General features: G+C 41.6%; 1 protein-coding gene across 5 annotated transcripts in view; it reads left to right on the forward strand.

Annotated features, from left to right (window-relative positions):
- Nucleotides 1-18542, forward strand: part of LOC116991065 (myomegalin-like) — a 108391-nt gene that overhangs the window by 2377 nt on the left and 87472 nt on the right. For all 5 annotated transcript variants that reach the window (XM_033049401.1, XM_033049404.1, XM_033049405.1 and 2 more), the window contains exons 2-5: nucleotides 3739-3809; nucleotides 6488-6552; nucleotides 11859-11969; nucleotides 15363-15439. In XM_033049401.1, coding sequence (XP_032905292.1) covers nucleotides 3739-3809; nucleotides 6488-6552; nucleotides 11859-11969; nucleotides 15363-15439 — 324 coding nt within the window. The remainder of the gene's footprint in view (nucleotides 1-3738; nucleotides 3810-6487; nucleotides 6553-11858; nucleotides 11970-15362; nucleotides 15440-18542) is intronic.

Consider the following 18542-nt stretch of genomic DNA (forward strand, 5'->3'; position numbering starts at 1 on the left):
GTGATCAGCCCAATCACTGTTGTGTCGTCTGCAAACTTCACGATGGTGTTGGTGTCGAATGCAGGAACACAGTCGTGAGTGAAGAGGGAGTAGAGCATGGATGATAGTGGAGGACAGGTGCGGGCCCAGTCTTACTGCCTGCGGTCGCTCCATCAGAAAGTTCAGGATTCAATCGCATATCGGCAAGCTGAGGCCTAGCTGGTGGAGTTTGGTGGTGAGCTTGGTGGGGATGACCGTATTGAATGCAGAGCTATAGTCAATGAAGAGCATCCTCACGTACGTGCCCTGTCTGTCCAGGTGAGTCAGGACAGTGTGAAGAGCCAGAGAGATGGCATCCTCTGTTGATCTATTTGCCCTGTATGCAAATTGATGAGAGTCCAGTGAGGCAGGGATGCTGGATTTGATGTGGGAGAGGACCAGCCTTTTGAAGCACTTCATTGGGATTGGAGTTAGGGCAACCGGGCGGTAGTCATGGAATACTAAACAACAATTAGTTATATCACAAGCATTGCATATCATTTTGTTATTATATCTATGGTATTGCTGGTATTTTTGTCTGAGATAATGTTCTTCAGGCAATTTTTATGAACATCAACAGTCCCTGTGGTAATGGAGCTCCACAACTAGTATTACAAAATTCCAGGACGTTGACCCAGTGGTAAAGGAATGCTGATGTATGTTTGGTGTGTCACTTGAAGGTGAATTTGCTATTTTGTCCTTGGTCATGGATGTATTGGAAGTTAAATAAAATCATTTGTGTTCACTCAGTCAGAATTGTATACAGCAACGAAAATGGGAGTGGGACGGGGGGGGGGGGGGGGGGGGGGGCAGGATCCGGGATATCTGAAATTAAAAATCAAAAATGCTGGAAATTGCTGGTGTGGCAGCATTGAGAAAGATTATTGACTTAACATTTAACTTTATTTATCTCTTCGTATATAAGGTACATGACCTGTCTATATCCAGCAATTTAGTTTTCAACCAAACTCTTTAATGTCAAGATTGTTTGTTAATATTCTCCCCTTTGACAATATATTGTGTCATCTGGAAGAGCAATTCTCATTGACGCTGAAGAAATCCGCCTTTGGCTTGAGGGTTCATTACTGAGATCTGTAGGCTGCTCTCCTGGGCATGGCATCTGGCTCACAATCATCAAATGTTCAGGACACTCGAGTATCTTCTATGACCAAGCAATATCTACAAGCAATTAAAAGCTCTGTCTTTTTGTACAGTGCATTAATGGGACTTCACGTAGATTGTCCCTTATGGGGATAACAAATTATCATTCAGTGACTAGATAACCATCTGCCATGTAGATTGGGGGATTAATGGCAGGAGTTCACTGCTATTGATATAATGTAATGTGATCTTTAATATCTGTCTGAAAGGGCAGACTTGATCCCAGTAGAACATATCATATGACGTTGTAGTACTCGCTTACATTGAAGTGTCAGCCTACATTATGCCTATTGCTAATTAGGGTTTAAAGCCATGATCTTGAGGCTTTGTTAGGTTCTGTGAATTGAGCCTAGGCAAACACCTGTTCTGGCAGGGACCATTAATAGGTATTTGAAGACATTTTTCACTGCCATCAGGAAATGTCTATTGGTAATGCTACTCTTTTAAATATGGATGAAAGACAAAACAGACAATTATTTTAAAATATTTTTGAACATTTTAAATCGCCTGCTACACACTACACTTTAAGAAGGATTGCAAGATTTGTGAATTATTAATTCGGATCAAAAGGCCTGTTTCTGTGCTGCAGAATTCTCTCTTGTGGGCAAGAGCGGAACTCGCTATCAAAACATGGAGGGGACGGGGGACACAATTTTTTGGCGTCCACGCGCGCATGTGCACACACACACACACACACACACACACACACACACACACACACACACACACACACACACACACACAAGGCTTCGGAGGCTCAATCCAGCGCGAAATGCAGCTCAACTCTGCCTGTCTCACCGGGTTAACTACAGCCCTGTCTGGACTGACGGGGCACCAGCGCTGCTTCTCCGCGCTGGCCAGATTTTCCACAAGTCCAGGAAGGGTTGTAAGCTCACCTGGCGGGACAGGCAGAGTTTAGCGCTGTTTCTCTGCGCTGGCCCGTCTGATTCCCAACCAAAGATCCTATAGCGGGGGGGGGGGGGTACTCGGGTGGGGACAGGACAGCGCCGGAGACCCGGTCGGGATCATCCTGGCTGCGGATGAAGCGCAGGTCTGTGCCATGTCTCTATCCTCCAATCACCGCGCTCTATCCTCAGTCTCCCCCCCCCCCACTCCTCCCTCCTCCAATCATCGCACTGAATCATGTCCCGCCCCCATTGCCTGCCGACCAACGTCTCTCTCCTCCAATCGGCACCCTCGATCACCGGATTTTAAAATCCGGATTACAAAAACTTTGGGGGGGGGGGGGGGAAGATGTCCCCCTCCTCTCAAAACATTGAGCGGACGTGTCCCCTCTGGCACCTCCGGGTTTTCCGCCCCTGCTTGTGGGGGTTAGTGAGTGGCTGGGGTTTGCTTGAGGATTGTGTATGTGCAGTGACATGTTCTGATACTGAGGAGTTGTATACGTTTGCTTAGTATTGCCAAGCGTTGAGATGGAAGATGGGAAGAGCCAGATCAACCTGAAATGCAAGATCAACCTGAAGGTCAAATCCCACTGTGGAATCTGGGGAATCCATTATTTCATTTTAACATTATAAAAGTTTGAAACAGTAAACATGAAGCTGTCAGATTATTGAAAAGTCACACCTGATTTTCTGGTGTCCTTCAGGGAAAGAATACTGTCGTCCTTGTTTCAGATGTTCTAAATGAAAGCAGATCTGTGTGAAGAAAAATGGGTTAAATGTTTTAGATTAGAGACCGTTCATCAGAATGTGTTGTTTCAACATGACTGGACTCACCAATGTGTTTGACTCTTCCCTTGACCTTAATAAAATTGCCTAGGAGAGGGACATGGTTCAAAGGCCAATTGAAGAGGGAGGGTTACTATCAGCCTTACCACAAATGCCAATGCCATGTTTAGGAAAGATGTTTAGGCTATTGATGCAGCAAATAGAAGGATGACTTAAAGATGAATATGCTTTTAACTATTTACCTACTTTGTCCATATTTATCAATTTCTGGGCATTTTATTTGGAATGTTTTATGAAAGTTGCTATATATTGATTTAACCAACTGACACTGTGCCAGTTCTTCTGAAGGGCATCAGATTTATTGCATGCTTGCACTTTTCCTATATCCTTGCAATGCTGTTATCATTTGCTTAAGTACCTATCCAATTTCCTGTCTATTGATTATAATTGAATCTGTATCTACCATCTTACTGGGTAGTACACCTCAAAATGTTCACCATACATTGCATTTTGTTTTAAATTTGTTACTAGCTGATTCTTTGTTTCTTTCATTTCTCTTATAATGAACAAAATTATGGCCTGAAAATCGGATTGTGTAACTTTTTTAATAGTCCCTTTATTCATTTATAACTTTCTATTTACATGCAACAAATGATGACCTGGCATTGACTTGGTGGACCATACTGCTGTATGCTATAGACTCAGCTAAGGACGGTCACCATATGTGTACATAGGATGTGGAGTTGTATAGAGAAAAGGACTGCATTGTCCAGTGCATTGCTTAAATTCTACAAATTAAGGTCTAGTTTCTATGATCGGTCTTGTTTTTAATTGTCGTGCTAACGCTCCTTTTGTGTTTTTTTTCTAGTTCCAATGTTTTCAAGTTGCCAGATATTACCGTGGCTGAAGACCCTGACTGTGCCAGAGAAAATCCTCTTGGTAAGTAGATTGTTTCATTTAAATGCATCGTCTTCCATTTATTTGTAGTGTAGTCATATGCTGCTAACTGTCCTACTACCTAGATCAATAAATATAGTCCGCAACCTTTCGTAGAATATTTTGAATAGGTAGTAGTTCCAACACTAATATGCCTGCCTCCCTCTCCTCACTTCCTCTCTGAACCCCTACATGTAACAACAATAAAGACCTGTTGATTTATTCTGAGGCTGCATGTATTCTACCTGCTTGTTGGACTACCACCGTGTTCCAGAATATCAGTTTGCTATGCAACTCCAATGCAATGGATTTGTGCAATATATCCCAATTTAGCATTGGCAAAAACTCTTATCCACTGGTTGCATACTACCTTGCAGTCCCCGATGAAGCAGCCTGTTAATGCCTGTGGAATAATTGCCAGTTCCTCCATCCACATTCCAAATAGCATTCCTAACCGTACAAAGTAATCTCATTTACCATTTAAAACGGTGTGACTTGCCAACTGGCAATCCATTGGTTACCATACATGTTTTTTATTCACAAATCTATTATTGAGTGTGCAGGACTGAGTGTTATTTAGGAGATCGCTTTAAACTCATGGAAGTTTTCTTCTCTGCCTTTTAAGATTTTAGAAAATTCTAACATTGCTTAACTTCGATATGAGGTTTAATAATACAAAATCTGTAATGATGCTTTTATAATCTCACTAACAAAATAGAAATGTTATGAGTGAAATATGTTGTATAGTCCTGTCAACGCCGTGGCGATTGAATAGGTTGCAAATTGAAACATCTCAGATGTCGCATCAGAAAATGTTAGAAGCACGCAATGGGTCCGGCAGCATTTGTGGAAAGAAAAATAATGAATGTTTCATCAGACCCAATTACTTTTTATTAGCTTTCACATCAAGCGCTGGTATTGCACTGAAATACATTTGTATTCATATTTTGGCTTGTACTGTTGTACAACTATAAAAACCTGAATGGTCCACTTATTTCAGTAGGTTCCTCACTTTCTGTCAAGCTCCATCCAACTCTCAATCTGAGTTCTGACACCTGTCCATTCCCTCTGCAGCTGCTGCCTGACCCGCTGAGTTACTCCAGTGCTTTGTTTTGCTCATAGTGCCAGCATCTGCAGTTTCTTGTGTCAATATCCAACTCTCACTGTCACCTCATCAAACTCTGACTCTTCCCTTTCAGATCTCGGTCTCGGAGATAGGTTGGGGTCCAACATCCATTATCAGTCCACAAACTCCCATTGCTATCTTGATTACACCACCTGCCATATTAACTCTTGTATGGATTCATGTCGAGACCAGACTGAAGAATGGTTTCGACCCGAAACGTCATCCATTCCTTCGCTGCAGAGATGCTGCCTGTCCCGCTGAGTTACTCCAGCATTTTGTGTCTATCTTCGATTTAAACCAGCACCTGCAGTTCTTTCCTGCACATTCTGTTAGTTCTGGTAATAATGCCTTTCCTGTCAATGCTTCTGAGATATCTTCCTGTTTAACAATGCATTCCCTTCTACTGTAATTGATGGGGATTTCACCTGCATCCTTTGTATTTCCTATACTTCCCTACCTGGAGCAAATTTGAGATTCTACATGTTCTCACCTCGGACCCATCACCCCTTCATATTCATGCGATCATCCTCTGTAATTGCCACTGTCAGTGTGTCCATTCTCCAGCCATCTGCCCATACAATCACGGGAGATTGAACAACTGCCTTTATTAATCTTCCTGTTTGACTTCCAGCAACACAAGCACTATTCCCAGATGAAGGAGCAAATTACTTGTACTTTTCATTTAAAGTACCACATTTGATGTTCACGCACTGCTCCACACTGGAGAAGCTAATGGATGTGATGACAACCCTGCAGGGCACATTTATTTATTCTGCAAGGGTGGCTCTGAGTTTTCAATTGCCTGTCTTTTACATTTTTCCATTCCTCTTTGTCCTTGTGTGCTGTTTCAATGTAAGCCCTGGGTTTGCTCCTTGTGTATGCTTATTATAGCCCCCCGGACTCGAGGTTGAATTCAAGGTTATCAGAAAATAAGGCCTCCCCAATTTGTTTCAAAACTGACTTACAGCTATGAGCAAAGGTCATATAATCTGTAATGTCACCTTGCTGCTGCCTGACACGAGTATTTGGAGCATTTTGTTTTTTTTTTCAGATTGCCACCATCTATAGTGTTTTTTACCCCAAGGTTCCAGTATTTTTTTCTTTCTGGTCTCCTTTATTTCTCCTTTTTGCCTCTCCTCCAAGTAGATCGGCTGTTTACAATGCATCCTATTCGTTGGCTGAAACCTTCACCACTGTTTATTTGGTTTATCTTGGATACCTCCCAATCACAGGCATTCCCTTCATTCTCTCTATTACTATCACTACTCTGTATCTTAAAACGGGTTTGTTTTTTTCCCTCCTATTTATGAAAATTGAATGTTTTCAGCATCATTCTAGACTTTTGGCATTGTGTTTATTTTCTTTATTTTGATTTATTTCTGCTCTAATAGGTCTTTGATTAAAATCCAAGCTATATAGCTAAGTTGCTATTTGGATGTTTGTTTGGACATTGTGTGAGATTGGTGGGGATGGGCCAAGTGCACCCCCTATCATTTAACTTTGTTAAGTAAGCCTTACTTGAAAACTTTCACTAACTTTTTGTCTCTATTTCCAGTGTTCCCCAACATCACTGGGAAATTGTCTCCAATTCATGCTCGGACCATGAAAGAATATGAAACAGTAAGTTGGAAATATTTTTAGTATTTCAATAACATTTGGAGTGAATAGTTTTTGCGTTGCACATTTCCACTTTTTGGGAGTTTGTGGATTGTTCTGTTTGGTTATCGTGTTTCTCTTTTACTTTTAATAATTTTATTGCAATTAATTTTTGAATGTGTGAGAGCACTTGGCATCCTATGAAAGTTGTAATAGTCTGAATAAATGGGCAAGGAGAATATTGGAGCCTTTGTCCAGAATGGAAGGTGATAGTTTGGGTCTTAGGAGAAATCTATTGGAGCAAACCGCTTGTCTATCATTGGACATAGAGCAAAGAGTGTACCCAGGAAAAAAGTGGAACGGTGTACAATTGGAATCCGATCTATTCCACTGAAGTGCCCAAGGGGCTGCCAGTAGGTAAGCCATGAATCAAATCAACGATATCCTAAATCAAGTATCTGCTGGATTCTTGTCTTGGATAAGTTACTACTTGTATCCTGATGTAAACCTAAAGTGATTAGGACTACAGTGTGGTAGCTATTTATAGATTTGGTCAAGAGAAGGGCAGGACTGGAGGTTCCATGTTCCAAGGTTTATATGTTTCTATAGTGATAGAGAGGGATATAAAATAAATGGGAGAGTTGCACAGAGAATATTTCAGATGCAGTTGGAGGAGACATCCCAGAGGGCTCATTCAGTGCAAAAATATGGCTAAAGCTCAGAAAAAAGTGTGCAATCACTATGATGGGGTTATACTAGAGGCCTCCAGACAGGCCACCAGAGAAAGAAATCTATATATATATATACAGGCTATGGATAGATACGAAAGGGTTGTTACAATAATTGGCAATCCCAGCGACGCACGCGACGCAGTGGTGCTGGTTTCCAACTGGACCAGTGACGGACGCACCACACATCTCTGTCCTCCAGTTCCTGCGGACTTCTGCCGCTGGAAGTATAGGATTTTGGTGCGTGTGCTTTATCATCATCCATTACAATGTTATGTATGACATTGATTGCAACCTCTACTGAATTGTGGATGGCCGTTGGCTCGCTAGAAGCTCATCCGCCCTTTGACAGGTCTTGTTTTTGGCCCTGCTGGGGGTCCATAGCCCCCTCCTCTCCTGGCAAATCAGGTGGGGGAGACCGTTTAGTCGCCGACTATCATGGAGCAGGTAGCATGGGATTGATTACATGGTACCCGTGTCGGGGGGACCCCCCCCTCAACCGACCTGATCTTGTTACAATGGGTAATTTTAACTTTCACGAAATTGGTGACCTTGGTGCCAGAGGCTTGGATGGTGCAGATTGTGTTGTGTATCTGGAAGAATGTCTTGACACAGTATGTAGATTGTTCAAACAGAGAAGAGCCATACTAGACATTGTATTGGTAAATGAGCGTGGCCTGATGATCATTTGCAGTGAGTGCCATTATGAGCATAGCAATCATAACTGTTATTACAATGTTTGTAATGTTAAATGTAGTAAAAAAAATATGAGATTAAAGATCAGAAATTTGGCTTTAAAATAATACAGGTTTAATGGTGTTGTGGGAGGTTGAAATGTGCATCATTTTACTTGTTTTTTACACAGAAGGTTCTGTTTCCAGAGGTTTCCGCCACCTTGCATGATAGTGCTTGGAGCATGGAAAGGCAATGTGTAACAAAAACATACAACTTTAATTGGTGCTCATGTTAACCTCCCACAACACATTAAACCTGTGGTATTTTAAACCCAAATTTCTGTTCTTTAATCGTGCATTTTATTACATTTAAACAATTGCAGTCAAGCTTAGATTTGGCTTTTGTCCAGGCCAGTTCTCCCAAGAAGCAAGCTTATGAAGCTTGTCAGACCCTCATTCATTGCCTCATTAAATAACCCATTTGTTGGTTACTAGTAAAATCTGCATGCCTCACTTCTCAAAGATAAACTGTGGCTATGTATTTCTGCATTAAAAAAAAAATTTAAGTATTTTTTATGCTGTTACGCCACTGAAATAACTGAAAAGTACTTTCAAGTTTCTTGGAGGTGGCTACTAATGAATAATGATCCAGCATTGAATGGCCCAGTCCACTGGAGGCAAAAGTATTCCCTGACTACAACATATTTGGCAACTTTGTTCAAGGACACAAAACAGGTTTATAATGAATTGTACAGCAGTGCGTAGGCTGTGCTTGGTTTTTCCACTGTTCAGCCGTAATGCAGGTTCTCATCTACTTATAAATTTTCTCTATAAAGCAAGGCATTATTCTTGCAATCCACGCACGAGGATATTGTGTTCAGTCCATACTACCTGTAGTTAGAAACCTGTAAGATCTTGACAAATTAGAAAATGAGGTGGGATTTGATGAAATTAGGTTAGAACAAGAACGCTTAGTAATGAGGATCTATTAGAGCTTGATTAGTAAGTATGTTAAGGGGTAAAAGGAAAGAGAACGGGGTTGAGGGGAAAAGATAGATCAGCCATGATTGAATGGCGGAATATGCTTGATGGGACAAATGGTCCTATGAACAATCAATAATGGTCTCGGGAGGAGCAAAATGGAGCAAAATAGTAATACTGCTAAAACAGCTCAACATTGCTAAAGCACTGCTAAAATGACATTCTCAGTGAGGCACAGCATTAAATGTGTTATTGTGATGCAAAATGTAGTTTCACTTTAGCCATTTATGTCAAATGAAGAAAAAAAGCTGTTTTGGATGTCTATGGTGCGCGCACACACACCTACAACACATTAGGAGCAAGACTAGATCACTGCACTCCAAGTCTCCTGCACCTATCAATAAAATCATAGCTAGTGTACACCATATTCCCATCTAACCATGGCAACCCTTTTGCAAATTGGAACTCTTCCTCTGTTTCCCCTTCCTGCATCTTTTGGGGAAGACTTCCAAAGATATGATTCTCAGAAAATTGTACGTCCGTCTTTAAATGGGGGGGGGGGGGGGTCTTCCCTCAATAATGACCCCCAACTCTCCAATCTCACAAGGATGTGTCCACCCTATTGATACCCCTTGAACTCTGTATATGTTCCTTAGTCGGCGCCTCCTTGAAAGAGAACAAGGTTTTAAATTTAATAAAATAACAATATAGAAAAACAACTTTTAAAAGGATTGTGCTTTATTGAAATTCTTGACCTTGAATGCACCTAGAAGTTTTGCATTGGGGAAATGGTTTTTCTCGACTGACAAATTTTCAAAGAACATTTTTTTCTGAATTTACATACTTGTATAGTATTTGCATGTTAGTGCTCATTAGAATTGTATTTATTTGAGGGGAAATTAGTTACAAATTGCATTTTAGTATAATTTAAAATGTTTCCATTGTCATTGAAGATCCCTTTTTTCACTCTTCTGAATTGAATGAGATTGACCCAGTTAACTGGTAACAATTGGAGAAGAGGGCATTTGAACCAAAGATTCTTTGATTGGATTTGAACACTGTCGACAAGCATTCTGTAAAGTCATTGTTATCAGGAGCAGCTGTGGCTCCGTTCCAGAGTCAAGTACGATTTATGCTCTTGCTGTTTTTTTTCTGAGGGCTTTGAGGTCATTTTCACAAAACCCATGTTTATTTCTAAAATTGAAGTCTGGCAGAGCTTATAATAGTTTAATATACAGAATGGTATTGAGGATTTTAAATATAATTTAAATGTGTTAGATGGAGCATTGTGCTGATGAAGTATGAAAGAGGCCATAGAGAATGGTGGAATTATTTATGAAATGGAGATTAAGGTTTCCTATTGATGAGCATAAAAACTTGTTTTCATTGGGGAGGTAGTGGGTAGGAAAACATTACAGGACATGGCCAAAGTTGACAACTGATAATGTTTGAAAGCATAAATTGTTTACGTTGGGATGCTATTTGAATGGTGAAACTTTGGAATGGGATTGGAGAGACTTTACTACCATGGCGATCTACTTTCATCATAATCTGTACAGAGTGATTGGGTGTACCGAGGGATCTTGGGATCCAAGTCTATATTGCCCTGAAAGTGGCAACACTGTAGATAGAGAAGGCATTTGGTAAGCTTACCTTCATGCATCTGGGCATTGAGTGTAAATGTCAGGAAGTTATGATGCAACTTTATAGGACTTTGATTAGGCCACATTTGGAATATAACAGGAAAGATGTAGAAGATAGACACAAAAAGCTGTGGCAACTTAGCAGGACAGGCAGCATCTCGGGAGAGATGGAATGGGTGACATTTCAGGTCGAGACCCTTCTTCAGACTGAAAGTCGCTGGGAAGTGAAACGAGAGATATAGATGATGATGATGTAGATAAATATAAAACAATGAATGAAAGATGCAAAAAAGTAAAGGGGACATTGTTAGCAGTTGGGTGAGAAAACGAAACTGGTGTGACGGTGGGGGAGGGATGAGAGAGGGAATGCAGGGGTTGCTTGAAGTTAGGAGGTTATATAAATCAATGTTCATACCATTGGGTTATAAACTGCCCAGCGAAATATGAGATGCTGTTCCTCCAATTTCTGTTTAGCCTCACTCTTGACGATGGAGGAGGCCTAGGACAGAAAGGCAAATGTGGGAATGGGGAAGGACAGTGTTGAGCAACCGGGAGATCGGGTAAGTCGAGGAAGACTAAGGGATGGTGTTCAGCTAAATGATCGCTCAGTCTACATTTGTTCTTGCCGATGTATAAGAGTCCACATTTTGAACAAAGTACATGAGGTTGGAGGAAGTGCAATTGAACCTCTGCCCAACCTGAAATGACTGTCGGTCAAAGTCGAGGGAGGGCTTGAAAGCTGTAAGTGGTGGTTGCACAAGAATTAGTTCTTGGCCGTCAACAGTTTACTATTTGCATGGAAAGGATATAATTTGGAAAGAAAGAATCTAAAGGTAGATTGTCATATAATGAGGACAGAGAACGCATCTGAGTACAGGCATGAACACAATTTTGTATATGGAACAAGCTGCTGGAGGAGATGGTTGAGGCAGGTACTATCATAACTTTTAAGATACATTTGGAGACGTGCATGGATAGGATAGGTTTAGAGGGTTATGGGTGACGTACAGGCAAGTGGGGCTTGTGTAGATGGGGCATGTTGTGTTAGCATGGGTATGTTTGGCCAAAGGGCCTGTTTCCTGGCTGTATGAATCTAAGATAATGGCTGATCTTTCACCATGGCACCACTTTCCCGAACTAACCTCCGAGATGACGTATCAGGAGCTAGAGGTTTGTTAGCCTTAACTCAGTGGCTGAACTGGTTGAAAGTGCATCATGCAGAAGGATGTCAGAGCTTGTTTGGGGATGGATTGGAGGATGTACTATACCTGCGGGCACGTCTCATAATTATTTTTATCTTTCAGCAAATCACTGATCTCAAAAAAGAGAATTTCAATCTCAAACTTCGCATCTACTTCCTTGAGGAGCGGATGCAGCAGAAATTTGATAATGGCAGTGAGGATATATTTAAGATGGTAAGAGATTTTAAATTACTGATGCAACCTTGAAATGCAAATTATGTGAATGCTTGCTGGTAAAGGAGATTTGATGTTCCCCTTTTTCCACCAACACTATTTAAATAAAAAATGGCTTCAGTAAACTGTTTGTATTTTTAAAAAGATTAATGATGCTAAAAATATGAAATAACACAACAAATGGTAATGTGCACTAAGAGTTATCTGTAAGGAAAGAAGCAAAATTTACCTGGGGGTTATGGGCATTGCGATTACCCCGCTGCAGTAGTTCAAAGTCCACATATACTTGAGGTGGATGACTCGTCATTTGAATTGGCCAAGTCACCATTTATAATGTCCCTAGTTGCATTGATGAGTGCAGCAATAATGTATCGGTTACTGGACTAAGTCTGAACTATTAATCAAGGATAATGTGTCAATGCCACCACAATAGTTGTGAGCTTGATTTCAAATAAATCATAGTATCAATAGTGAGGCTAAAATCGCAATGCTTTGCAACCTTGAAACCAGACCACTGTGCTTGGACATTGGGGTTTGTTGTCGTTCAAACATGCCACTCTTTCCAGTGCCTGACTTTAGTCTCAAAAATATACAGGATGCAGTACAGGTGCACAACCTTTTATCCGAAAGCCTTGGGACCAGACACTTCTCGGATTTCGGAATTTTTTCGGATTTCGAAATGGAAGATTTTTAATAATAATAATAATAAATTTTATTTTTATAGCGCTTTTCTAAGACTCAAAGTCGCTTTACAATAGTAACAGACAATAGCAAACGGAGAAGCGGCGAACAAACAGCGCCAGCGTCCTCTCCGTGCAGGACATAAAGAAAGAATACAGACATAACAATAAAAGACATTTAATCGGAATAACATATAATCGGAATATAACAAATAATAAAGACATCACAGAGACACAAATTAAAAACAGAATTCAATCCAAAAACAGAAAATCAAAAACACAGTGTGAAGAGAGAGCAGCGGCAACCAATTCGTGCCAGCGTCCACTCTCCCTTCACGGCAGCCATCTTGGACACAGACCTACAAGACTACAGTTAGACAAAAAAAATCATCCCCCCACAGTGGATAGCACTATGGGAGAAGGCACAATGTCCAGTCCCCACCCCATGTTCACCCCAAAGTCAGGCCTATTGAGGCCACCGCAATTGCCTCTACGGAGGCCCGATGTCCCTGGCCGTTCTCACCGGGTGGTCTTGCCCCGGCGTCGGGAGAGTCCTTTCGGCGGCTGGGCCACTTGGAACGGCCGCTTTCTGGTTGGAGCCCGCAGCTGCCGAAGCCGACAAGGCCGCGCCGGTTTGGAGCTCCCAGGCTCCAGATGACAAAGTCGGCGCCGCCTCTCCGCAGCCCGCAGCCCGGAGTTGTTGCTCTCGGCGGTCCAGCTCGCCAGAGCTCCAGCGCGTCGCTCCAGCGCGGCGACCCAGGCAAGGCATCGCCCGCTCCGCTCCAGCGCTCCAATGCCGTGCCGCCGCCGAGGCCGAGGTGCTGGGCGTTTCCCGCCAGGAAACGGCGCTCCAAGCCCGCAGGTAGGCCACGAGGACGGATCGACGGGCAGCCCGGAGAAGAAGCTGCCACACCGACCAGGTAGGGACCTAGAAATTAGGTTTACACCTACCCCCCACATTAAAAAGACCATATCCCCTACAAACAAAAAACAGGACTCAGTAAAAACTATAAAAAAAACGGATTTAAAACGGACGGCTGCTGGCTAGCAGCCGTTCACCAAGATGGCTCCTCCTCCTTTTAGCGTAGATTAGGTAGGTAGCGCGGGCGGCTTGAAAAGTCTGGAGCGGCTGCCTCCTCCCCGGAGACCGGGGAATCATTGTAAATCATTGCTTAAATGTTAGTCAGTTAGTTTGGAGGGATTTTATGTGGTGGGGGGGGGGTGAAGGGGGAAACTTTAATTCTTAGTCCCCTACCTGGTCCGAGAGGCGGGGAGCGGGCAATGCCTTACCGGGTTGCCGTGCAGTAAGCTCCGGAGCGCTGTGGCCGCCGACTCCCAACATCGTGGAGCTGGGGCTGCAGGCGTCCGGCCGCGGGCGGCGCCGGTTGGAGCTCCGACTCCGGCAACTCTACCCATGGCTGCGCGGCGCTCCAAATCCAGCGCCGCCCGCAGCCGGACGCCCGCAGTCCCAGCTCCGCGATGTTGGGAGTCGGCGGCCACAGCACTCTGGAGCTTACTGCACGGCGACCCGGTAAGGCATTGCCCGCTCCCCGCCTCTCCGACCAGGTAGGGGACTAAGAATTAAAGTTTCCCCCTTCACATAAAAGCCCTCCAAACTAACTGACTAACATTTAAGCAATGATTTACAGATGTTTAAGTGTCTCCCCAGTCTCCGGGGAGGAGGCAGCCGCTACAGTAGTACAGACCTGGGTTGACCGCGGGTCGTTTCGGGTCAAGTTTGGCGCCAAACGCGAGCTTTGATGTGCAGGCGACATCCTGGAAAAAATGTCCGGTTTTCGGAGCTTTTCGGTTTCCGGAACTCCGGATAAAAGGTTGTGCACCTGTACCAGTGTTCTTTGAGAACATGTCAAAAGCTGTTAGTCTCCCATCTAGAAGATGAAGGAAATTAAGTGGTTTTCACCTTGATCAACATTGCTTGCTTGGCCAAAATCTTGGTACTCTGTTTAACACGATTGTGATAGTGCATCTGCTAATGGGCTGTCTTTATACAAGAGTTTTGGCATTACTTTGGCACAATATGTGGCATTATTTAAAGCCGGGAAAAAAAAATGTATCTCCAACTTTTTTTAATGAAGCTAACCCTGATTCCACTGTTTAGCTTGACTTGCCTCGGAATGTGCTCCTGGATACCTGTGGCACTCTTTCCCCACAGTCCTTTAATCTGACACACTTTGCACGTCTTCAAATCTTTCAAGTCCAGTATTAGGGGGCACATTCTAAATGCAACGCACCTTTTTGGCAATGCTAGAAATCTGATATAAAAACAATGCTAGAAAAAAGCAGCAGGTTAAGTAGCATCTGTGGTATTTGTGAAGGCAGGCAGTTGTTTATTTCTTTTAATTAGATGGATGCTATGAGGAATAATTATTTTAAAACATGTTCCTGCAGTATTCATTTGCTGTATTCTATTGATTACTGATTTTTATTGTCTTAATTTAAAAAATCTAAATGGCAGCTTCTATGAGCCAGGGTGCTGATTAGCTAGTATTCCAGAGAAAAGGTCTTGCATGCGTTTACATTTCATGGTTGACAATAATCAACTTGTCACAATGCCTAAAGTCAGACATTTTGAATTGGTTATAGTCCTTGTTATTAGCAGGAAAGTTTTTTTTAGTTAAATATGACAATTTGTGACTGTTTACAATTTCATTTCTGTTGCATTCATTTTATTTGGTGAACTTTGTTTTTGTAGAACATTGAACTCAAAGTAGAACTGGAGAGTTTAAAACATGAACTGAAGGAGAAACAGGAGCTGCTTGTCAAAGCTTCGTAAGTGCTGGTGATTTTGTTTTTGTGAAACAGTTGAAACAGATTTTGAAAGGCCCGTGGCAAAGTCTTAGGCATGTGCATATTTCATTTATTTTTGAATTGCCAAATTTTGTCATTGATTTTCCTATGATAGAACCTGAAACTATTTTTCTGACTACTTTTATTTCTGAAATGTTCGTTATTGTCCTTTCCCTGCTGAAGACAATAGCTATTGCATCGTCAAATCGTGGCACTAAACCTTCATCTAAGTAGGCACATGATTATATATAGTCTATCCAGGCTACTGGTCAAAACAGTAATTGTAGTCGTGTGTTAGATGATTGACCTCGACGATTACAGCCATTTCCTTTGTGTGGCATGTGACTGCCAACTCCTTACCCACTCTGACATCAATATTACCAAGGTTCATTGATGCCCCATTCTGTCAAATGTTACATTGATGTCAAGGATAGCCAGTGTCTTCTCTTCTCTCGAATTTGGTCCCAGGTTGGACCAATTTGTGATGTATCATTGATGGGGAGCTGTGTCTGTTTTTGTATCTTCTGGTATGTGACACAGTCACTTCCTGCTTCAGCGTGCATCATGTAGCCAAATCTGCTGCCATATTCTTCAGCAAAATTCCCCTTGTGGCTCAGAAGTGCTGAGATTAGTTGTGGTGTGCGTTTTCAGAAGTATTTATGTTATTTGAGCTATTTGTTAACTTGGTCAAAGCAACATTTTAAGACTTGACAAAGCTTTCGTATTTGAGAAAGAAAGCAATATCAGTCAATGCTTGACAAAAAGCATTTGAATCGGAGAAAGCAAATGGCTACAGTCCTTGTTTCAGTTTAATTTATTGTCACGTTTACTGAGGTACAGTGAAAAGCTTTTGATGCATGCTATCCATTCAGCAGAAAGACAGCATATGATTACAATCAAGCCAGTTACAGTGTATAGATACATGATGAGGGAATAATGTTTACTGCAAGGTAAATGTCCGATCAAGGTTCACCAAATAGGTAGATAGCAGTTTGGGTGGTAAAGTTAGATTGTTAAGCTTTTGCAACTGGCACCAGTGCAATGGGCTATAAACTTGCTGTGATTCTGTGGAGGGGGAATGGGTGTTACAAAAGCTGTGATCATTGGATAGTTGGCTCACAGTTAATAATCTGTTCCATTTACCTCCCATCGAGACATTTATGATCTTGTCAAGCAGAAAGCTACTAATAGCTAGGCTAGTTCGAGTTCATGCTGTACTGATTTAATCATGCTGTGACATGTTGCACAATTTGATCAGGTGGTCTGATATTGATGTCCCTACTGCATGGTACATATGGGGAAACTTGTTTTGCTGTTTTAAAATAAACTGCACTGGTCATAAACCATCCTTGACTTGGAAGATCAAATGAACTTGTTAGTACAGAAATGTAAGGATTTGACTTTGTTTTTTAACATTTTCATAGCTGTACTGAACAAGGGACGACTTGCCTTCGTTAAATTTTAGTTTCTCTGTCAACACTCTCTAAAGTAGTTATTGTAGGTACTGTTGCCATTTGAATTAGCCATAGACCTTGTACAGCATACAAACAGGCTTTTCGGCTCAACCCACCCATGCTGAATATGTCGCCTAATCAAGCTAGTCCCCACATGTCAGTGCCCAACCCATATGCTTTTGAGTCAAGAATTCTTAAAAATAACCAAATGTGCTCTTAAATTACTCTGAGATAAAAGTTAAAGAATAATTAATATGCTGAGGTTCTATGAAATTATGAATATCTCTGTTTTATCTCTTGTTTGTTTAAGCCCATAAAATTATTACAGGAGGAGCACCTTTTAAGTTATTTCTATTGTAAATCCACTCCGATTGTTTGGGTACTACTCCATATGTTGTCAGGACCCATTTGTGTCCAGTTAGTAATTCCTACTTTTGGCTTATTTAGGGAATGATCTAATGCACACTTGCAAACATTAGTGTTCAGAAACTGAATTGTGAAATAATGTGTTGATAACAAGCTTAACATTCTGTGAAGGAGTTGGTACAGTTAACAATGCTAGGATTTAAATGCTGTTTCAGTCTGAATATTTTTTAAAGTATGCAAATAGCATTGGAAGTGAAGGTTTAACAAGCAACATTAAAACTTTTGACATCATTTGTGAAGGGCCTTTAAATATTATCCAACACTTTTGTAACATTTATCATATTAATGATGATGCAAAAAATACATATATAGAACAAATATAGTAGTGCAGATCATCAGACGTGTGCACTTAGAAACTTGAGCTGTTTTCCCTTTTTACTGCCGTCCCGTTGCTGACGATGGATGCATGGTCCCTTGGCTTCCCCTTCCTGAAGTCAATAATAACTACTTTATCTTGATAACCTTGAGAGCAAGGTGGTTGCTTTGGCACTACTCAACCTAATTATCGATTAGCCTTCTTTTACATTGACTAATTTTTCCCTATTATTCGTCCAATGATGGAGGGTTGTTGCGAATGTAATAATGGCTTTAGTGCTGTGTAATTTTGCATAGTTCTGCAGTTGTATGAACAATTGTGTTCCAGATTTGGTGATTTAGCTCCTGAAGACCACTTCATTTGGTGAGATCCTTTATATCTCAAGTTCTGGGAGCAGAATTAGGCCATCCGGCCCATCAAGTCTACTCCGCCATTCAATTATGGCTGATCTATTTTTCCCTTAACCCCATTTGCCCCATAAACCCCTGACACCCTTACTAATCTGTCAATCTTCGCCTTAAAAATAACCAGTGTTTTTGCCTCTCCAGAATTCCACAGATTCACCACCCCCCTACTAAAGAAGTGGCCGAGGTCCATATGTCCACATCTGCACAGTTACGTAATAGCTACACCCTTTAATACTACTTGATTAGAAGCCCATCAATCTCAAAATTGAAATTGGTAACCCATTGACACTTTTCTTTGGTAGAAGTTGGGGCTCTTCTGCTTACTTCAGCATGAAGATGTTTCTCCTAATTTTACTTTCCAGTCCTAACTAATTTTGTTAAAACAATTATTTGTACTCCTAGAGAGTATTCAGTATGCATTTCCAACATATCCAAGGTCTTGGACATTTTTGTTGTGGATTTCCTGTGTTCTAATCCCTCAA

This window comes from Amblyraja radiata, chromosome 32, assembly GCF_010909765.2.
Source record: "Amblyraja radiata isolate CabotCenter1 chromosome 32, sAmbRad1.1.pri, whole genome shotgun sequence".
NCBI classification, from domain to species: Eukaryota; Metazoa; Chordata; class Chondrichthyes; order Rajiformes; family Rajidae; genus Amblyraja; species Amblyraja radiata.